This window comes from Gallus gallus, chromosome 5 (genome assembly GCF_016699485.2).
Source record: "Gallus gallus isolate bGalGal1 chromosome 5, bGalGal1.mat.broiler.GRCg7b, whole genome shotgun sequence".
In the NCBI taxonomy this organism is placed as follows: domain Eukaryota; kingdom Metazoa; phylum Chordata; class Aves; order Galliformes; family Phasianidae; genus Gallus; species Gallus gallus.
In genome coordinates this window covers 12,146,887-12,169,438 of record NC_052536.1, presented here as the reverse complement: position 1 = coordinate 12,169,438, position 22,552 = coordinate 12,146,887, and the positions used below count along the sequence as shown (strand labels likewise).

Sequence of the window (22,552 nt, the reverse complement as noted above, 5' to 3'; positions counted from 1 at the left end):
TACTAGGAAAAACAAAGACTTCTGCATTTGTTGATGCACTGCCTCTAAGGCCAAGAACACTATGCACCACAATGCCCTATCAAAGAAGACTCAGGAGGCTGAAATATGTTTCATGGTTTATTTGGTGTTGGAGCTGGTACTACGGGTCATTGTCTTGTTGCATATATAAACTTTAACCTTTTCTTTAAATGTGCTTTGGAGACAAATTTACAACTAGTCTGATACAGTACACAAAAATAAGTTCCTCTAAAAAAAAGGTATACACAAGTTCCAAAGAAGTGTTAGGAAAATATTTGGACCTACCAACAGTGAAATATTTAAGCTATTCAGCTGGCAGAGAAGGTTTGTCAAATAGTTTGACAATCCTGTGACTGCAAGAAAATAGTCTTTGGTTTCACGTTGTGTTAGTTAGCTGGTTAGTTATTGTTCTGGGCTAATGTTTAAACAAGGTGAGGGAAAGGCAGTGCTGCTTTCAATGCTGGATTGATGTCACACCACTTCACTGTACAATACTAGGTGGCTGGAGCTCTGGCTAAGAATACAAGTGTCTGAGAACAGGGAAAACCCTAGAATAGTTTCCTAATGGCCACCTTTAGGAAACTCGTTTGTTCAGGTTTTAGTTTGTTTTCTAGTTGAGATACATACACCAAAGGATTTGACCTACTTGGAAAGTGCAACATTAAGACAAACCACTAAACCGTTCAACTGCAGTGAATTGCTTGGACAACTTTAAAACTGTAGTTCTTTCTGAATTCCCCAGAGTGTATCTGCGCTCTTCTTTATTTTCTCCTCTTCATCAGGTTTTAGGATCATCTTCACTACATCAGTGATGCCACTGCTGCCCAGTACACAAGGAACACTTAGGAAGACATCATCTTTTATTCCGTGCATGCCCTGAAAAGTAGGTAAGGATAGTTAGGCTAGGGTTTGTGCATGTCTATTTTATAGAGTATTCTAATGTGGAAAGTTCAGGTAAGCTTAACAGAAATTAGAATGTTGTCACTGTTGCTCAGGATTCTTAAGTTTTTAGTTCTCAGTTAAGACAAAGAAAAGTTGGCAAAAAGGAGCTGCTCACCTTAACAGCTGTAGAGATTGGGTGCACTCTTCTTAAGTTCTTCATGATAGTTTCAGCTAGATCTGCCACAGAAAGGCCAATAGCCCATGATGTGTAACCCTTCAGTTTGATGACCTCATAGGCACTGCAGAGTGAAAGTTACTTATTAAAAAACAAGTAGAATCAGTGGAACTAGTTGAGATCTGTAGGAAAGGCTTTTGATACCTTAAACAATTTGGAAACAGTGGAAACATGACTGATAGCTGGCAGGACTGAAATACACTGTTTGTATTTCACACCATGCCCCTTGCTAACACTAGAAACTTGGAAGTTAAAACACTTTCTTTACTTAAAGCTCGCTAACCATGACAAAATCAACTCCACTAAATGTACATTAGTCCTTCAAACATTGAAGTTGTATTATTTCTGCATTTTGACCTTCATTTTGGGCACTTACTAAACCAGAAATCAATAATGCAGTTCATGGATGTTTTAGTTCTCCATCGTATGTTCTCATGTTGGGGAAAAAAAAAAAAAGTGGTATTACCTGTCCACCACCTGCTTGTGAACCTCCTTCCAGTGCTCCTTGTCTGCATCAGTTCCCATGTCTGGATGAAGAGCCTTCAGGGAGACACCAGCAACATTCACTCCGCTCCAGACAGGCACTAAGTTGCAGAGAGATTAAATTACCTCAAATCTTCCCAACCAAAAGACAACAGTTTAATTCTCAAGTTAACAGTTAAGGTAAGAACTACCTGGATTAGTTTGTGATGCATCACAGATTTAGGCTTGATTTTGGAAATAGTATGAAATATGAGACCAATCTAAGTTGTAGGCTAAGAACCCCACAACTCATGAACACCTTTCTTGATACATGTTGCAGGGTTTGAATGTACCTTTATGAAAGCAAAACACCTAAGCAGAGTGAACTAAAAATAGCAGTAACTCCATACTTCACAACAGTTCCTCAAAATAAATATGGATTCCAAATGCACTCTTATTGGGTGTCAGGAAGCAGACAGTGCTGCTCTGCTGTTGCTAGAGAAGTGCAGACTAAATGAGAAGATTATCATTGTTTCTCTTGTCCTCTTCTAGACTTGACTCCACACTTCCATTCTTAAATATGGTACTTGAAGTAATCAAATGATGCCAGTGAAGACAACTGAGTGACTCCCACTAGAGATGTAGTGCAGATCTCTGGAAGCCTCTTGCATAGATCTTCACCCTCTTGCTTCTTCAGTTTGCTTTTTAGAGAGTTATGGGAACAACTTAGCCTAGACATTTTTAGTCTCCTTAGGTTACAGTAATGACCTTTTCTAAGCAGAGTAACTCAGGTCAAATATAGATCATCTAGGGTTACTCTGTTGCTGTACAAGACTTAAAGTAGGACTTGCATTCTTAAGTTCATGCAGTGTATAAGTTTCTGAGCAGCATTCTGGTGTAGCCCTTGCAGATTATGTTTCTTGAAGGAAAAAAAAAAAAGTATGAGAAGCTCTATGTAATAACCAGATTTTGCCCTTACCACTGGAGTCTCCATGCTCTCCAACAATCCACCCATGGCAGCTCAGAGGATGGATGCCCAGTCTTTCTCCCATGAGGTGGCGGAAACGGGCTGAGTCCAGATTGCAGCCACTACCGATAACACGGTGTTTAGGAAAGCCACTGATCTTCCAGGCCACATAGGTCAAAATATCCACTGTAAGCAGAACAGGGAGGATAAGTGCCAGTCACGAGCAGTCTGATACCTGGGGTAGCATCTTCTGTTTATCTGTAGAGATTTTATCCACATGCCAGTTAGGTGGCATAGAGAATGAAGCAATGCTCAGCAGTTGGCCAGAGGGCCCTGAGGACTGTTTTAAATGCAAAATAAGAGGCTGTTTGATGCTATGCATATAATTACCAGTACTCCTTACTGTGTCCTGTGCTTAACTGGCAGCCCAGAAGTTGGAAGGAGCCTGATTTATCTCTCAAAGAATCAACTTGCTGAGTGTGCAGAGGGAAGACAACACTTCTTGCTATGTGCTCAGTTGGCGTAACTACTTTGCTAAAACCTATGCTTGGTTATATAGATACAATGACACCACTGTACTGAAGTAAATGGTATTTTAAGATAGATCTCTTGCTAAGGCAATACAAGACAAACCTGGGTTTGAGACAATCAGCAGCTTGCAGTCAGGACTGTATTTCACAACATTGGGAATGATGAATTTGAAGATATTGACATTGCGTTGGACCAAGTTAAGACGGCTTTCTCCTTCTTGCTGACGGGCACCAGCAGTGACAATGACCAGCTTGGAGTGTGCAGTCACGCTGTAATCTGAAGACAAAAGGCTGTGTGTCAAATGTGACCTCTTTCTATCTATGGTTCAGGAGCACAGTTGCTTTTAGCATTGATATCTGAAACTCTCAAGTTTGAGTGCTGTTATTCGAGACTTCACTTCTACAAAAAGTTTAACAACTTTGAAGACTGCTTATTGCTGCAAGTGGCAACCTTAAAAGCATGTTCAAGTCTTAACTAAGCTTAACTTGACCAACAGTATTTCATGCTTGTCAGCCATTGGTGGGCATAGGAAGTAGCTATTGGGTTGGCCTCCAGTGCAACAGTTGCACAGAAGGAGGAGAAGGAAGAAGGTACTGCTCTGATAATCTACTACCAGTGGATGCTGGAGCCACGTATTTACTAGGGTGTGAGATGGCTATTGCTTGCCCTGGTCAACCTACCACTAAGATTCAATCTATCCAGCGTTTATAACTGACAGATAACTGGTAAAGCATTCAGAAGTTAACTGCTTGAGAAACAAAATTCTTCAGAGGTCCATGAGTACTTAAGAAGTTTATTTTTTCTGTACTGAAAGTACTAGTTGGACCAACCCTAAAAAGATACATGAAACTGTGTCAGCTGAGTACTGTTTCTGTAGGAACAGAAATGAAGTTGCATCCCTAATAATTAGGATGACAGGACAAGTGCTAGACATGGATTGCCAGTTTGATGTCGCTATTGACTGGAAATAAGTGACTCCATTGGAGCCAACTACTTGCCTTTGCCAGATGTAATCTTTGGTGTTTTGAGGAAGAGGCTGCCATGCTGGAGATCAAGCATTTCTCCTTTCAGCTTGTCCTCCACAACATCAACAAGGGTAAGTTCATCTGCCAAGTCCTGTGTGAGACCAGCATTAAAGAGTTAGGTTTACTATGAGTTATTTACTCAGAGAAAACTGTGAACTTACAATTGTTTTTATAAGTAGCGATCCATTTAAGCAATTGAATTCATCAGCGTCCCTTAATTTCCTCCAACACTGGGTATTTAAATTAGTCTCCTGGGATATCCACTTGAGTTAGTTGTATACTTTTCCTATCTACACTACGTCAAATAGTTGGACAATGTAGCAGGAAAGTGATGAAGAGTAACTTGATAGTTTTTGTAAGCAACCTACTTTGCAGTTAAGTAAAACAAGCTTGGTGTTGCCACAGTATTTTCAATATAATAATGCAATGCAGAAGACAATTCAGACTGCCTTGGGCCACCTTTTCCAATTCACACTGCCAAGAACTATTCCATTACTCACTTTTCTCAGCTTCAGACAAAATGATTCCTCAGTTTTTACTCTTTCTGTATGCCTAGAATGTTAGATGGCTCCTGCTTAGAAGGGCATCTGGAAGTTAGCCAATGGTAAATACAGCTCCTGAGTCAGGACATATTGTGTCTGATACTGGGGAAAACATGGTTTAGAAGAACTACAAGCCACTGACAGGAAATTGCTGAAATCTGCTGCTTCTTTTCAGGCTCGAGTAAAGGAATATACAACCAAAAGGTCGTCATGCATCCTAGCTCCATTAGTCTAGTAAGGGAGATTGCTTCTCATCCCCCTCTTTTAGGTTTCAGATAGTCTGAACTGCATCGCTTCATCCCCAGCTTGACACTTACCTTCATCAGGATGCTGATGGCACAAGCCATTCCAACTGCACCCACACCAACCACGCTGATCTTGTTGTGGGCATGAGCGTGCTCCTCTTTGTGGACATTGTGGATGAGATGATCCTTGAGAGACATGGTGTACTGCTGAAAGAAAAGCAGCGCGTTATTTCTGCAGGCTTCCTGACACTGGAATATTCACAACACGCAGATGATAAAATAAGATGGTAAAAGATAGTAAGAAAACACATCTAAATTACATTCCTAAGGCGTCTGGCAATAAGACCAAATGGTTAAAAACTGAATTGCTGTTGCCAATGCACTGTTTAAGATTGTTCCTGCAAACACAGCCTGAGAAGTACCGATGATATAGCTGGATGGCACTCCAGCAGCATTAGCAGAATGCTCTAAGTGATCATCCATGTTACATGTAGGTAAAGGAAGCCATTTTAGTGCTTCTACTGCCAGCACAGCCTACCAACCTGCAGTCCCGCTGCCCTGAAGAACCGGTACTCTATGTCTCAAGCCTTTTCAGAGCTGAAGTTACACAACACCTTCACATGGCCTACTCAGAAATGCTGTGCTCCTCAAACTCCATGGATCTGTTTCCAAGCAAGACCTGCATCCTGCACTAAGGCACCTTCCTCCTTACGTCCCTGGAACACAGTACTCCCGAGTGCAGCTACCAGCTCTCCCAGCCTCAATTTTATTACGTTTTTTTCAAAGCCATCGACGTGGTTAGACGGGCTGTAACCTCCACGTGCCAAGCGCTCCGTTCCCAGCAGGGCACGCAGGCACTCGGGCAGCGAGGAGAGGAAGCGCAGCTGTGCGGCGGGCTGTGCTCGGCGGAGCTGGCACGGCCGGAGTTCTCGCGCGGGATTCCAGAGGCCACCGCACCTTCCCCGGAGCGACCCCCCTCCCTCACTTGTCCCCCCCAGCGAACGCCCCGGCCGGCACCTACCCGGCGTCTTCCCCTTCTAGCGCGGCTGCGGTCGTAGCGGGGTGGGTGAGGCGGCCGCCGCCTTAAGTAAGGGCCGGGCGGCTGACGTGCGGCGGGCGGGACGCGGCGGTGGGGACGTGCCCGCCGACACGTCGGGGCGGAGGGCGGCGGGGAGCGGGGTGGGGGGGGGATGAGCGGCGCGGGCGGTCGTGCGGCTGGCGGCACAACGACCCGTAACGGTTATTCGGCGCGCGCTGAGAGCTGAGGGGCTCTGGGCACAGCGGGAGCGCTGAGGTGATCGCCGCGCTGCCCTCCGTGTGGGAGTCTGTCTGAGGGGATCCGCGCCGCGTCCGCAGCTTCCCTGGGCCGCCTGTGCCGGAATATGGTAGAGAGTTGTCCCACACAACCGCTCTCAGCAAACCTGTGCCATTTTTGTGCCCGTGGGTGTATCTTATGGTGTGTAAGGCTCGCACTCATCTGCACAGCTCTGCTTTGCAAGTGAAGGAACTTGCTGCCGCTGTGACACCTCGCTGACATCCCAGCGGCCATTCCGTTCTGTCATGGTGACCTGACGGGGATGGTGCCTCATTTCTTTGAGAGTCCATTAGTGAAACCAAAGAAACAAGAAACGCAGCTGAGGGAACATCTGAAAAGGCTTGAAAAATAGGATAAGGAGAGATGTACATCAATCTCAAGCCAGAAATAGACAGTTTTGGTTCTCACGATAAGGACCAGTCCTTCCACCAACGGACATGTTGGTTGCAAAAACCAGAAGTGCTTTGTGCCTTGCTGGTGATGGAAGGAGTCTTGTGAGGTGTGCGGTGTGGGGCAGAGAGGCTATAGGAGCTGTGAGACAGAGGGGAAGGTGCCGGTGCTGAGCAGGCCCAATGCCGCATGAATGCAGAACAAAAGGCAACCTTAGAATGTAGTTCTGCCATTCTGTATTACATGGGGTTGGCTGAGCACCTTGTTCCGTCAGCAGTCTCAAGGGCAGATTAGGAAGTTTAGTTCTGCATCCCAGGAATTTGTATTTACGCCGTGTGTGCATGGGCGTGAACATCTCATCCGGTTCAGGTTCTAGACACCAGCATCTACACAGCACTGTGAGTGTTAGCCTCTGTCTGGCAGGATAGAAAGTGAACATTTGACTGAAAAAGATCGATAAGTGTTTTCTCTTGATAAAAAATTTGGCTTGCAAAGGTTATGAATGTAAGATGAGAGGCTTCTAAGACAAGGCTGGCTGGATAGGCTAATGGGCACATTAAATATGTAACTAGTGCAGAGCAAATGGTACTTTACTACTGTCACAGTGAAACCAAAGTTTTTAAGATAAAAATGTTGGTATGGTAGGATTGTTCTAATTCTGTGGCTCAGGCAAATAAAATTGGGTGTGGTCTTTGGGGTATAGGATCCAGTAAAATCTTCACTTGCTCATGTTTGAGCTGCTTGTTACTGAGAACAGAACTGAGAGCAAATCTCCATTATTTATAACATAAGGTAACTTATAGCATCAGGTTCCTCTTAGCTGTCCAGTGCCTATTCAAATACCAGAGGGCCTGCCTTTAGTACAGTAGGCCAGAGCGAGCTGACTAGGATGTCTCAATACCGTCATGGTCCCAACGTGTCTGCAGTGATGGTCAGCAGATCAGAAGCCTTCTGATTCTGTTAAAAATGGGTTACAGGTTTTAATATGCTAGTGTTAACTAACCTGGCTTACAAAAATGAGAAAGTTGCAAATGCCAAATTTTTATGTGTCCTTTGTGATCTTAGGAGCATCAGTAGAAGCTCGGGAGGTGAGCAGTCATCTGACATGATTGACACTGATTTTCTGCTTCAGATAGCTTCTAATAGAAAAGACTCATAACAAAAAAAAACCAACAGAATGAGGTGAGTAAATGAAGGGCGTTGTTCTTGCACATGGAAGATGGAGGCAGGATTTGTTGTGATTTCTTTTAAGTGACTGACTTTGACTGTAGGGATGGGGTCAATTTTCCTCACTTGTATCCATAAGGAATTTTATTCTTCCTGTTATTTTTCCACTGCTACCTTCCATTGCAGTAGTGGGAAGTGCTGAAGCTAGAGAGTGGTGGAAAAGTTTGAAATGTGACAAAGTCTCTCTGGGGAAGATTGTCCCTTCCTCAGCCTGCTTGCCCTCTTTTCCATATTAGCTTTCACAGACTAAACGTGCAAAATAAAGCTATAGAAGTTGCTGAATAAGGAAACGTTTCTATTTTTTCTCTTGGGCTAACAGGCAGACCATTTCCACTGAACTCAGGTGGCATTTGATCGAGCATTGGTGCTGCTGTGCAAGAGGTTCTACACAGTGTTGTTTAACTTCTGCTCCTCTTGCATTTTCTCAGGTCCTTGCTCCTGAAAGATTAAGTCCAATCCGATGGTGCTGCTGGGGTGGATGATGATGATGCCAAACTGCAACATTAAAATATGTACAGTATGAACCAAAGCCCAGCTCAGAGGTTGGCATTAACCCACTGTTGGTGCTGACCAGCCCTGGAGAGGTCAGTGAAATCTCGCTGTTCTATCTGAGGTCTAACTTGTTCCTAAAAATCAGCAAGTTATTCCCAGCACGATCAGTCCTGCTTTTGCTCTGACTCTGAGGGCTTTGCTTTCATAACGTGTCAGCATGTGAAGGAATGAAACTGGCACTGGACATAGCTATGTCGTGTTCCAGTCTTGTCTCTCCCCCTTTAATTTATGCCGAGACCTGAACAGATTCGTCCAGTTTTATGGCTCAGTTTCTCCATTATAAAATGGGAGGAGTCTTTATCTGCTGGATGGTGGTACTGTAGGACTCTGTTAATTATGAAACAGCATTTTAAAGCAAAATGAAAATGATGGATGTTCTTTACCTAAACCAGAGAAGGCTGGACCCCAGCACTAAGTGCCTTGATCAGTAGATTAGCATACTAAAAAGATTGGCTAAAATGTCAACACAGGAAAGCTCCCAGAGCCAGAACTCTTCCAATTTTTAGATACTTCAAAGGGTAAAATACAGAAAATTGGTTCACACTCCACAGTGTTCTTATTTTGTGTTCTTCAGACTTCGACAGCATAGCCACATCAAATCATTTGAGCTGTCCTAAGAAAACTAAAAGCTAAAGGATAAGTTTCACTTTGGCTTGCACTAACACGTATCACTACACATAACTGATTAGCCACGGTCTGAACACCACTGGACCCCTCTTCCCACGTTTCCATGCATGCATGTTACAGTAAGGGCTCTGCTGTTGCAGAGATGTCCTGCTTTTGCTGCTTCTCTCTCTTCCTTTGCACTGTCATTGTGGCAAGTGGGTGGGGTGGAGGGATGTGCTAGCTGATGCAATTCTCATTTCCGGGTGCTTTTTACATCTCTATTTCTGCAGCTTACTATTTGTAAGCATGCACTCGGGCAAAATATATGGAGACCTGTGTAAATAATTGTCATTTTCTGAAGGACTTACTGCCCCAGTGTCCTTTTGTTAGACCTTTGGCTTTTTAAATTGCAATCTGCTTTCTAGCTGACATTTCAATACTCAAAACTTCCAAGTTACATCAGTTTTTCTTTTCACCCAAAAAGGCTGGTTATGTTTGCAAGCACAACAGCAATGGATTACGCAGTCTGTATAAAGCTAAAGAAAACGTTTTTTCTTGTAGCAGCTTCCCAAACTGTCGCTGGACAAAACAGAATATATGACTGTCTTGCTCTCTAAAGGATGGAATTTACTCATGGAAGCATGAGTCACTCTGCAGAATTCTTCAAGCCAAACCCATCCTTTTACATAACTGAATATTTACTCATTTACTTAGGAACTGCAGGAAATGGGACTCTCAGATAAATCACATGGTCAGAGAGTAAGGGCAGCCTGGTAGGTAGGAATCACCATTCAGTCTTTGCCTAACAAAGTCGCGAAGATGTCTCAGCTGGTTCAGCACCTGCCTTCTACTGACAGTCAAAAGAGCATAATCAATAACTCATCCTCACTGCTACCTTCTAAACTGGCAGTAGCAGAACTCTTTCTGTTTCTCATGCTGTTTTTGAGTGCCTGGCAGGTTGCAGTAAGTGGAGACTTTCTATAAATTACAGTAAGGAGCCAGTAAGGGTTATGAGAGGAGGGCTGCAGACCGCTGCCACTGCAGCTTGCCAATTCCAGAGGGCAGGCAGGTTCAGCAGCAAAAGGTCAGAGGCATGTCCCTATACTCCATCTGGAGCAGAGGCCTCCTTGCCCTTATTTTAATATTCATATTCATTCTGCAGCTGTCAGTTTCGATTTTCCCAGGCTCCCTTCTCAGTACATCCCATGCCAGCACGATGGCTAGCTCAGGGTAAAGAGCTGTGCAGTCCTGCAAAGGCAACTTTTTTTTTTTACTGGTTCTTGCCATGTGGGACACAGTGCACTTAATGGGACAGTGTTGGTCTCTCCTCCAATGCAAAACATATGTCATTTGTTGTTCCTTCCATAAGAGGGATGACAGCAAAGATGATGATAATGGACCCTTCAAAGAACACATAAACAGGCTTGAGTGTTCTGTAGGCTTAGTGTGTGCCAAAGAATAAAAGCAAGGTAAGTTACAGCAGAGTAAGTCTCATCACAGTATTCTCTTTCTCAAAGATACAAAGATAGCATTCCAGATTTTGCATATCTGATTGACCCTGGCCATATTCACAATTACAGCAGGTTATATATTCTCTCCCATGCAAGTATGACTGTGACAGAACTCTCATTTCTATGAAGCAAAATGCCAAGTTACGCTGTTGGAAACTTGGCATCTGGCAGTATCTGGAAGATACTGGGCCATATGACCAGCGGAGAAAACTGAGAGTCTGTCTGAGCATTACACACATACAGACATGGTGGAGAGACTTGCTGCCCTGCCAGCTCTCCAGAAACTGCACAAGCAAAATGTGAACTCATCCCTTTCCTTCTTTAATCTGTTTAGGAGACAGTAGCATCATAGTCAGGACTCTTCAGCAGCATGAAGTTGGACAGTCAAGGAAGTCCTAGACAACAAAAATAGTTTGTTCCATGTTTTCATGAGGGAAAACAGTACAGAGGATACTTTTCCTCAAAGCTTTTGCTGAAGACATCAGTGCTATAAAATGCAACTTTTACAGCTCCTAGGGGTTTCTGGAGCTTGTAATACATGTCTTAGTTCCTGTAGCTCTTTGTGGATCATGGTAAATAAAATCCAGTTCTGTACCTGGAGTAGGAAAGCTGGAGACCAGGACATAATCATCTTCTGGTTTTGTACATTTTCCACCAGATGTGAAAAACATGTGTGCCTACAGATGACTATGCAATAAATAGTTACTCATTCCCTGGGAAAGGCTGGGGGAGAAGGAAGGTGAAGCTTAACTTACAGTTCAGCAAACTTATCAATAGAATGGAGCCAGGCAAACGGCTGCTTTCATTTCAGTCCCCCACACCTGAGGCTCTTTAAAAGAGCTTCAGCTGGGCTGGCGTAGCCCTAGGATGATAGCAGTCCTGAGGGGTGGCTTCGGCTTGTGTTACAGAGTTGAACTTCTCTGCTGTTCTCAGATGGGAGAAATAACTTCACTGTCTCTGCGCAAGGTACTCTTTTATGTTGTTTTTGTGGTGGTTGTTGTTGGTCTCTCTGGCTGAACGCAGCCCTGTGGGCAGATGGCGGAAGGCAGGTACTGTCCTGAGAGGTTATGGGCAGGGTTCTTAAATACCACCTATATCGTGTGTACTCCCAGCAGAATGTGCTGCTGGAGTGGAAATAGAACAACTTGCAGAAGAACTGTTATGTTATCTTTTAAGGAGTTCTGGTCCCTGGGCTTTTAAATTTTGTTGTTTAAGCATAAGTTAGCTAAGAAAGACACACACCTTTTTCTTAATGACCAAGTTCTCCAAGCTTGTGTTACCTGCCAGAAGTTTACCCCATCATCTAGGTATGTTGTAGTTCTATGTTAGCTGGCTGCCATAGGTACTAGGTGGTCTGTGTTTTCCTCACAGAAGTTTTTGCTGTAGATCCCATCCTTTTTTCTTCAAAGGTAGGTGTGTGCTCTGAGGTATAGGTTCTGCTGTGCCTCGGGTAGAGGTTCAAAGCGTGGTATGACAGTAAGAGGGGGCTGATTTGAGATCATTTTAAAGGTGATGATAAATTTTCCCAGTCTTGATTTTCTTCAATTCTTTTTTTTTTTTAATTTCAAATCTCCCTAATTTTTAATTGAAACATGATATGCTGCATGATGACTCAGTTCTGAAGGTCTAAAATATGGCAGTGTTTTCAAAGGAAGATGAGACTGAGTAGTGAGAGGTGCTGCCTGTGTGGCTGAAAAGCAGTGAGTGGTCTTTTACTCTGTTTCCTTACACGATGACAGAGATTCTTAATGTACTCCAAGCAGGTACCAACATCTCTGGCAGTAGCACAGCACTGTGCAGACATGCAGTGGCTCTCCTCAGCAGAAAGCTTGCTAACTGAAGAGCTAAAACAAAGCTGAGAAGTGAAAGTGGAACCACAGAAGGGCAAAATGGTTACTAAATATGCCTCTAGTGTAGCACACTGGATATTTTCAGGAATGTTACGTGAATATTGACCCATAGTTCTATCGATTTGTTTTTCTTATGTGCACTTAAAATGTAAACAGGCATTGAAATCTTGCTGTTTGCCTACAGACTGCCAACAAATCATTTCCAGGCTAATGCGCTGAGCCTGGAGTTGCTGGTTTGTGGTGCCTTGATTCATGTGTTTGGATGAAACTTCACAAATATTTAGCAAACATTTGCAGGGCATAGTCCTGTTGTTTTGCAATCTGTAAGTCTTTCTTAAAGAGGAGGGTGTTACAAAAGAGAGGGTGCCTGACTTTGAGCTGCTATGGAAGCAATCTTGATACTTGTAGAATCTATTGTTTCTCTAGCTTGGGCCTAATGGTAAAAGGAACAGCCAGCCTGTGTCCTGGGCGTGGCAAATGCAAGGTATGCCACTTTTCACTGATTCCCACCAACCTTGTGTTGTTTTTCCTCATTTTTATCCAGATTCAGCTGTATTTGTAGACCCTATGTGGCTCTGGCCCTAAGAAGCAGTATCTCAGTGCAGGTGCCCTTTTAAAATGTGTCAGTTTGATGAAAAAGTAAATGCAAGAGACTAGAAGATAGGAGTGTGAATTCTGTGAGGTGTGTGTTTGCAAAAGAGTTCAGTTTCTGAATACTGCACCTCCTGAACACTCCTCACCTACTACATTTTTCATATCCTTTTTTTCTAATTGTGTGTCACTTCTGTTCCATACATCCTATGGTCTGTGCATGATTCATGGTGTATTTGTGGAAGACCTTTTATATTTAATGCTCTGATGTTAGAAGGGAAAAGATACCAGCATGTTTTGTCTTCTGCTTATTGCATGAGAGTGAACAATTCTTGCAGTAGCAACAGGGTTGTGCAGTTCCCTTGACGTGCATCTTGTCCTTGCCATGTGACCAGCTTTTAGACTGCTTTCTGGGGCAGTGGGCTTCACTCATTTCTTCACTCTTGGCTTCTGGGCTGAAGTACTTGTGGGCAGTGCAATGCCAGTTGGGTAGAGAAATTTCAGCATTAGAATTTATGAGATGAGAGATGGAACAGAGCCTGGGTCTCTGGTGGCCAGGGTGTGACGTGATGCATTTACATGTTAGACAGAAGGAGCTGTGTCTGCTGCATCTCATGGAATATCCTTCTGTGTGTTTGGCTGCTGCCAGCCCAGAGTCCTTTCAGTTTTAATCTTATCAGCTGTTTGTGCTCCCAGTGTTACAACGAGGAAGAGAGATCTCTCTCATTCTGCAGCTTGTAGAACTAAACAGTGTTTCTATCCCCAGGTTTGGTCCTGAGAAGTAAAGGCTGAAAGTGCTCAATACGTTTTTGGGATCTTCTAGATGAAGGATATGTCCTTATTTTCTTCTTTCTGTTTGTATATGCCTAGCAGTAATGCTGAACATGCATTCCTTGGCTAATCTGTCTGGCATCCCATGTTAAAATATGCTCCCTCGCAAGCAGAACACCTGGAGATCTGGAGTTGATAGAATATGGTTAGGGGATGATTTTTTTAAAGCAAAACAAACCCTAAATCCCTCAGTAGCATTTAATATCTTTTAGGGAAAGGTTATTGACAGCTGGTTAATTCGGTGTGTGACCTCAGTAAGAGTTCTTAGGCAGTAAGAGTAGCCAAAAATAGCTCCATGAAGGTCGGGGAAGGTATCTTTTCTGCATATGGGAATGCTTTCCTGAAACATCTATGTGGTAAGCAAGCAAGAACGGCAAGAAAGAGAAAAGGGAATGAAAATGGTCTTGGAAGGAAGTCAGGGCCTGTTTAACGTGTTCTTTATTCAAATAAATCTGTAGGAACTGCTGTTTGCCTTGAGGGTTTTTCTGCATGTGGAAGGGAGAAAGCCTGTGTTAACCTCCAACCCACACTTCAAATATGGCTGGCCAAATAAAAGCTGGATTCAAGCTGTCGATAGATGAACAACAGCAAGGGGGACCCTTCTGTTTTAAAATGGAGTCATAGGCTCGTGTCCAAGTGATTATTAAGCTCCTGACCCTGCAGTAGGAAAGAAAATTCAGCTTGTCAGACCAAATGTTCTCTTTCTTTTGATGTGTGCATGCTGAAACAGAGTTTACGAGAAGCTTTCATAGCAAATTCCAAAGTCACCACAAAGCACTTTAATTATTGAATAGGCAAGAGCTAATGCAGGCGGGAAGGGCTCTGTATTTCTCTGCATGTTAATCTCCTACCTCCCACCCCCTTCTGTCCAAGTCCCCTTGGTTAATCAGGTTATGTTCGCCCTATTTATCTCCAGGAGCAAGCAGAATGCAGCATCAGTTAAGAGAGAGGCTAGAAAGGAAGAGAAGGGCGCTCTGAAAGCAAGAGTGGGTTGCTGATGCTCCAGAAACGAAAGCTTCCCTCTGGCAGGGTTCCCACGATCGCAGCAGGATGGCTGCGGGATGTCTCTGACCTGTCGCACTGACGTGTTTAATCTTGTCTCCCCGGCTGTGTGCCAAAGGGCAGTGACTTTGCCTTTTGTGCTCAGTCTGGAAGCATTAGTGGTCCCTGCAGCCAGCAGCCCCCTCCCCAAGCACTCATTCGGCAGCCTGTGTCAGCTGGGAGCCTGTAGGGGGCTGATGTCCCTAGGGGAGCATGCTCTGCCTGTCCTGAAACAGTGGTTAATCCTGGGGGGAGGCTAGGGGCTGTTTCAGCACAGGCAAAAGCTGTATGTGCTGAACGCCTCTGCGCAGTGATTCTTTCTGCACTCATCTTCTTGAACACATGGCTGCAAGCCACAGAAAAATAGCGCAGATGGATCCGCTGCAGTGATGGATGGATGGGAGACAGGGAGCCTGCATGCGCACAGCCAGCATCATTCACCTGCTGTGCTTTTGTGCTGGGTTGTGCTGGCAAGCCTCAGCTCTCTTTACATGTGGTGATCTGGAGATCAGCTTAGAGGTTTGCACGGCCCTTGGTGTGGATGCATGCCTTGGAAATGCTCTCACCTCCATCTATAATGGGCAATGCCCATTGAGATTGAGGGGATTGAGAACCAAAGCACTTTTGTGACTAGTGTCTAGAATCAAACTTGTAGCTGAAACCTTTCCTGAAATGTGATTTTTTTTTTTTTTTTTTTTCTGATATCTGGATCTGGACAAGCAACTCTATTTAATCAGTTTTGGTGGGAGAACCAGATGCAGTGACTTGTGATTTTTGAGAGGCCGGCAGACATTTCAGCAGGATGTAGATCTGCAGGTCTGCATCTGCTTTCTGTTCTGGGATTGAATTTATCCAAAAGCTCAAAATGAAACCCTTCTAGACCAAGAATCTCCAGGGAGGTTTTGCATAACCCTGCTTCCCTAATGCTCTGCTCCTGGCTCAGGACCAAGCGAACGTCTCAGTTTTGCCAGGAAGTGCCACGCCATGCAAGCACGCCTAATTCAATCTTGTGTGCCAGTTTCCATGCTCAGATCTCATGCTGCACTGTTCCACTGTGACACAGGTATTCGTGAGAAGAGATTTTTTTTAGCAACACATTTTGCTAACAGTGTGGATAAAAAGTGTTTTTTGTAGCTTGAAGCCAGGTGAACGCTAAAACATTCTTTTAAAAGCAGAAGCACTGGCTAATGCAGACTTGCACCAGTAATTTCTGGTGCTGGGATGTGACTTTGCATGTTTCTGAGCATGCAACAAAGTGAATTGCATGCCCACGTGAATGAAGGGTGACAGGAAATGAACCACCAGAAATGTTTTCTTGGCTGAGAAGAGCTGTGGGGGGGAGAAAAAAGCACGGTGTAGGAAGCTGTGTGCTGCCATGGAGCCAGGCCCTGCAGGTGCCTAGAAGCCATGTTGAGGCTGCAGAGCCCTGCTCTCACTCCACAGCACTCACTGATTTTTCACAGGTCAGGAACTATTTTACTTTTTAATTAGTACTGTTCTCTCTTTCAACAAAGTTCCAAGATTCCAGAATATGGAGCTTCAGGGAAAGCCACAAGGGTTTTTTAGACAAGGCAGCGCTGAAAGGAACCTGAAAAGCAGAAACTTTGGTGGAGAAAGTGGGCCAGGAGGCACTGGAATAGTGGCTGTGGTTGAGTTGTGCAGTAGCTGGTGGATATGGCTGCATGTCCCAGGGAACTGTGTGTTACTGAGGCACGGCTCATGGCATGCAAAGCAACCCAGTCACGAGGCAATGACTGGACCTGTGGGTGAGGCATGCAAGCTGTATGGGTTGTGAAGTCATTAAAAAAGCAAACAAATTAAAAGTCAATGTTACTTTTTATACTTCAGAACTCCGCTCCTATCATTTGATTGTAGATGAGAAAGAACTTGGAAGCTTGGAAATTAACAATTGTGACAATACCTGCCTTGGTTTTACTTGCTGATAATAATTTTGATAGGGCAGTGGCTCTACTGCCGGCAAGCAATTATGTATGTAACCATTTAAGACACTGGGTATCTTATCCTTTGAAGGTCTAGTAGTGTGGAAAGTATTGGTACAAAACACGATTGAAGTCAGGGTGCTGAAAAAGAAGTGTTTAGAAACATTAATTGACAGCATGAATGAATTTGGCACAGTGTTCTGCCAGCTGTCCATGGGACTGGAGCTGACTGACTACTATCAGTTGGATAACTCTAATCTAAATCTGTTTTTTTCCTATGCTTTTCTGCTGAACATAGAGCATTAAATTAGGGTCTTGAGAAATAAAATGCTAATACTTTACCATGTATCTCATGGTATTAATGTCTATTCTTGTGTCTGGTTGGAGGTATCATTCAGAGAGAAGGTTCTTGGAGGCTGAATGTTTCTTGTCTGGGCAGCCAACGTTTCCTCTAAGCATAAGCCTTTTTAAGCTATTGCACAGTGTTTTCTTGAAACTCTTTGTCCCCATATTGACTTACTCTGTTTAGAAACCTCAGGCAGAGTGGTAAGCTGTTTGTTTCATATAGAACCTTGAATGTGGGCATGTGGAAGTTGTTAGATGCCTAATATTGGCTGATTCATGAAACAGCTGGATGCCTTTCTGGTACTTAGGATGTAAGTGATTTGCTTTTGATAAAGGAGCTACGAAAAATTCTTGGTCTCATATGGAGGCAAAGTGCTTTTCATCTATTTCTATCCTTTTGAAGATGCAGCATCTCCTGGTTTCTGTGAAACATCATAGCTGCTATCTCCACTGATAAAGAAATGTCAAAAAGAAAATTGATTTTCCAGCTAATACTGAGGTACCAGAAAATGCTTCTATGTCAGCCCCATAAGTGGACCAAATATGTTGTCAGAGGCCTCCTGGATAAGCAGTTCTGCAAGGCGTTCAATAAGGAAATTAGTTTGAACTTTGTGCAGACTCTTGTTCCTGCTATTATTACATGCAGATAAATCACGGGGAAAACAGCACATCCAAATGTACAGAGTCCGATGGTTGATCTTACTGTGTGATGGAGTGGTTCCAAGCATGCACAGAAATATTTCAAGGTTAAAGATCTGCCTTTGCAGTTCCTCTGTAAAGCATATAATGCTAATAAGCCTCAGGATGGTTCTAAGAGATGCTCTAAAAGGTTATCCTTGGTGCAGCTCCTTCTGTAGGAAGAGCTGAAATGGATCTCTGTTCTCCTAAGACAAGGTTTTAAGCACTGTGGCTTTGGCGGTTCCCCCATGCACGTATAGATCCTTGCACTGCAAGTGGAAGCTAAACTTGCTCTTCTTGAGACTTCTCACCCATCTCTCACAATTTGCCTTATGAGGGGTGACAGACAAATCCTGCAGAGGATTTGTCTTCCATGAGGCTGAGAAAGAGCTCGGTTTGACAAGGCATTTGCCTTTGTCAGTAGTATTCCTCCTCCTCTTCTCATCCCATCTGTCTGCTATTGGGTATCCTTAGATATGATATTGGAAGTCAGTGAAGGTTTTTTAAAAAAAATAGTAATAATAATAATAAAAACAAACCCTTGGCCATTCCCTTAGAGGCATTTTGCTGAAAAACAAACCTGTGGCAGTGACCTAGATCCACGGAAGTTTTCAATTAGTTAGACCACATCTTGCATATAATGCAAAAGAAAAAAAAAACCCACAACAACCCTGTGTTTGGGAGAGATCTTCCAATTTTAGGCTGAATTTGGTAATAGTCTCTTTAAAAAGAAAAGCAAGCAGGGTGCTAAGGACAGCTGAAGTACTCTGACTACTGATACCTCCATTTTGATTCCACAAGTATGCTGAATAGCTGGTGGCAAGCTTGAGGAATGGCATATCTAAAATATTTTGCAATGTCTTTCTGTTATTTCTTTCCCCCTCACACTACTGTTTGGCAGATGTGGATTCCAGAGTAACCGGCCAGATTGAGTGTGCAGTGTGAGATTTGGGCCCTGTGCTGCCCAGTTAGGCTTTGACTCCTGCCAGGTGCAATCAGGAGGGCTGTCCTTGGGTCTTCTAAAGAGCCTGTATGTATTGTAGTTGTGTGAGTCCTGTGGGAATCGGGTGCCCAAATTCTTTGTTACAAACTGTGCCAGGTAGTATGGGAGCTGCATGGGGCCCTGTGCCTGCAGGTCACACACCGGTGCAGCTGTCTGATCACAGTGCTGTAGGACCTCTGTTGCTGCCTGTATCTGGAGGCCTCCAGCAAAGTACTCCCTTACACATAGTCCTTTTAAATAGAGCAGAGCTGCCATTACAGTAGTGAAAGTGAGAGCAAGTGAAATATTTATCCGGGTTATTGTGTGGGAGAAAAAAGTTACTTCAGCTACTCTACTTCCTGGTGCTGCTGCAGGAAAATATGGAGGCAGGAACTACTGTGTTAGTGCTGGGATAAGAAAGCAGAAGTGGGGCTGAGCAGTGAGACATTGTGGTTGGGGGGCCTGGCCTCAGTTTTGAGCTGATCTTTTAGAGCAATCAGCCACAGACGGGCTCTAGCAGTACTTCCTGGTGCTGAGAGTTGCACAGGGCTGTGACTGCCCAGCCCTGCCTGCATTAGTGAGCCTTGAGCAATAAATAGGGGCAGATATTGAGCAAGTGGCTGACGTCTGCTTTGTGCATGTAACAACTGGGAGATTTGCATTAAGAGTTTGTTCCTGGTGGGAGTAAAATGCTCCTGTAGGTTCACTAAGTGCCAGAGCTCACAGCTGTGCTGTGTAGTGAAGCAGTGTGTGCCTGAGAGGTGTCTGGTTATAGCATCAGTCTGACTTCAAGCAGATCAATATCCCGTACTGAAAAGGGAGGCATGTTTGGGGGAGAACAATAATGAAGTCACATAACTTCCGTTTGGGCAGCAGCACAAGCAGCAGGGCGGCGTTCCTGGCATGCTGTGTCCCCAGGCTGAGCAGCTGCTGGCCATGTTGGTGTGCTGCAGTGTGCTGGTGAGGGATGGCTCTGAGTTGGGGTAGGGGGAGAGGTGTTCTTGCAGGGATAGAGCACAAAACATCAGTGTTTGAACACAGTTTCTGTGTGTGTTCACACTGTCTCCATTAGGATTTGATGGGAGTCTGACTGGGATGGAAGCAAATCTGCATGCTGCTTCTGCTCATTGTTGTGAGCTCTCCTCCTCGTTTCTGTGATGTTTCATGTAGGAAAAGCATTGGACAGTCTTGCTTAGAGGCACAAAGCATGATACTCTTATCCTGTGATCTTTATTTTAGCCTTGGAGAGAAACAAGTTGTTGGAAAACCAGCCACTATATTGTAATGAGCAGCTTCACAATCAATACTTTTTCTAGTGAAAGGTTTCCTGGTCACAGTCATGTTTACTGCTGCTGAGACGGTCATATCTGATGCTTGTGTGGGCAAAGGTTTTTTGGAGCAGCAGGGCAAGCTGCAGCCCTCATGCCTGGGTAAGCACCATGCCTCCAAACCTCCCTTGCAGAAGCCACATCCAAGCTGCTGACAGGCTGCTCGAGGGGTTGGTATGTGCTGCAGCATCTCTGCCCATGTGTGCTGCGGATCCTTAGAAGCAGAGGCTACACACGACTGCCTGTGCTGCAGTGCTCATGCTGTACCCTGCAGTGTCTGTGGAGATGCAGGCAGGGGCTCCGTGTCAGATGAGCATCACTCACCCCTCCTATTTGCGTGCCTGCCTGCCTCCCTGGGAGTGTGCTATTTCTGAATGTAGGCCAGCGCTTCATGAGCCTGTGTCATTGTTTGTTTGTGTACAGCAAACAGCTGCAGGCCAGGGGGCTTGGTTTTGCACTCAAATGGCATTCAGTGGTAGACTTACTGAGAAGTAGCTTTGCTCAGTGAGAGGGGTGCTTCTGGCATGTCTCCAAGCACAATCAGCCACCGACTTGTATGAAGGCTGGGCTGTTCCATGGGTCACCAGGAAGGCAGCAGAGAAGCCGGCTGCCTCTTCTGCATCTCCTCCAGATATTGCACATTGAGACAAAGAGCATGAAATACAGAAGGGGAGGATTGTGTCTGAAGGGATTCCTTGTGAAAAATGAGCCTCACATTGCTGAATAGAGATCCCTGTAGTTTTAGCTGAACAGGCATTTGTTTAAGGCTTGGATCCCAGCTCTCACCATTGGTTCTTGTTCCATCACTCCAGTGTGTTGGTGTAAAGCAGTGCTAATCACCTAAGAATGGTTATTACAAAATGTAGTAGTAACTCCTGTGTTAGTCTTTGGACTGTGGTGTGTTTGCTTTTGCTGAGATAAGTTGGCCTGAAACTTCAACACAGGAAGTTCTGTACTAATATGCAGAACTTCCTTAACAGTAAGGGTGACAGAGCACTGGAGCAGAGAGGTTGTGGAGTCTCCTTCTATGGAGATGTTCAAGACAGACGTGGACACCTACCTGTGTGAAATGTTGGAGGGTGCCTGTTTTGTCTCATGTCCAGATGCCCATGACACAGTGCTGTAAAGCATTTCTCTCTGTCATGTTTTATGTGGCCTGTTCTTGCAAAGTAGGGTTCTTGGTGCTCACCAGCTGTGATTGGTAGAACAAAACAGCAAATCTTTGCCCCTGCTGCATGCACACCTTGTGTGCACAGCCAGCCTGATGGCAACATCCCACCACATCTGCTGCTGGCTCACTGGGTGATCAGCTCATGGCTGCAAGGGGGAGGAGAGCATGGTGCCTGCACACGTGGCAGGCAGGGGACTGTGGCTTGGCTGTGCCCAGGCCCAAGGGTTGTCAGTTACAGAGCACGTGACTTTACAACTTGACGCTTATTTCCGTAATTTATTATCAGCACAAGTTGGGCAAAGGTAGAAATGGGAGGAGTCCCCAGTGGAAAGTGTACCGTGGGGCTGCTGTGTCAGAGTTGTCAGTTCTGATCACAGGACGTGCCATGTGTCCAATGAAACTGTTATCAGCATTCCCTTATCTGGCTCCTCCAGTCAGCTGGAGTTGAGAAGGCTGTGGACTGGGGCAGGAGGAAGGAAACATCCTGTGCTTCATGCTGCAGTGGGGCTGCAAATCCTCGTAGGCACCACTCCTTGTGCAATGCTGAGGAGCAGCTTCTGCCTCAAACCTGCTGATCTCTGGCTAGATTCTGCAGTGATGGAGTGTATTTGGATTTTTTTTTTTTTTTTAGCAGAAGTTAGAGCCTGGAAATGCTCTCATCCTTCCCTTTCATCTCTGACATCTGTGGTCAGAGGGCTGTCAAACTGGTGTGGACTGGTAGTCATAGGGCAAAAGAGATGATAGGAGCATTCCCAAAGGCAGGACACTTTCCCTTGCTGTTTAAGGGTTGAAATGCATAGCCGTGGGTGCAATTCACCCTGTGTGGTTTTTGGAGAGGACAGGGATGGTCACTGTGTGGGAAAGGTAGCAGCTGAAGTCATGTGGGCTGGGAGAATGCCAGCAAAGAGCCCCAGCCTCAGCTGTGTTTTTCAAACCGTCATTCACATTACTGCCCTACCATGGCACTGTGTAGCTCAGGCATCATCCTAAACCTGCCCTGTGTCATTTGCAAAGATGAAAGCGTAAGAGCCTCCGTACCCATTTATGAGCTCTACAGCCCTGGTCCATGGCAGGAAGGGCTCTGGGTGCTACTCCCTGTCCTCTGGTGAGCACTGTGCTGTCTGCCCTGCTGCTGATACCTGCTTGGCCCTTATGCAACAGAAGAGAGCCCAAGGGAGCCCTGATGTGGTATTTTCTATTTAGGTTGTTAGCAATGAGTGGTGATTTGCCTTGTTTGCAGTGTTTCAGGTGAGGACTTGGGTCTATTTTCAGGAACTGGTATGTTTG

General features: G+C 44.8%; 1 protein-coding gene and 1 long non-coding RNA gene across 6 annotated transcripts in view; one reads left to right on the top strand and one right to left on the bottom strand.

Moving 5' to 3' along the window:
• Nucleotides 1–104: 104 nt before the first annotated feature.
• LDHA (lactate dehydrogenase A) lies at nucleotides 105–5,966 on the bottom strand. Of its 2 annotated transcripts, none has more exons than NM_205284.2 (8): nucleotides 5,929–5,966; nucleotides 4,980–5,114; nucleotides 4,094–4,211; nucleotides 3,198–3,371; nucleotides 2,577–2,750; nucleotides 1,602–1,719; nucleotides 1,076–1,199; nucleotides 105–894 (listed from the first exon to the last, which is right to left on the bottom strand). In NM_205284.2, the coding sequence occupies exons 2-8, from the start codon at nucleotides 5,103–5,105 to the stop codon at nucleotides 730–732; spliced, it is 999 nt and encodes a 332-aa protein (NP_990615.2). In that variant the 5' UTR covers nucleotides 5,106–5,114; nucleotides 5,929–5,966; the 3' UTR covers nucleotides 105–729. The 2 variants fall into 2 exon arrangements, with proteins under 2 accessions (NP_990615.2, XP_015142066.1); XM_015286580.4 differs by having other exon boundaries at nucleotides 4,980–5,111.
• Nucleotides 5,967–6,170: 204 nt separating this feature from the next.
• Nucleotides 6,171–22,552, top strand: part of LOC121111035 — a 40,596-nt gene continuing 24,214 nt past the window's right edge. For all 4 annotated transcript variants that reach the window (XR_005860150.2, XR_005860149.2, XR_005860148.2 and 1 more), the window contains exons 1-3: nucleotides 6,171–6,292; nucleotides 7,678–7,794; nucleotides 8,268–8,423. This is a non-coding gene — a long non-coding RNA (uncharacterized LOC121111035). The remainder of the gene's footprint in view (nucleotides 6,293–7,677; nucleotides 7,795–8,267; nucleotides 8,424–22,552) is intronic.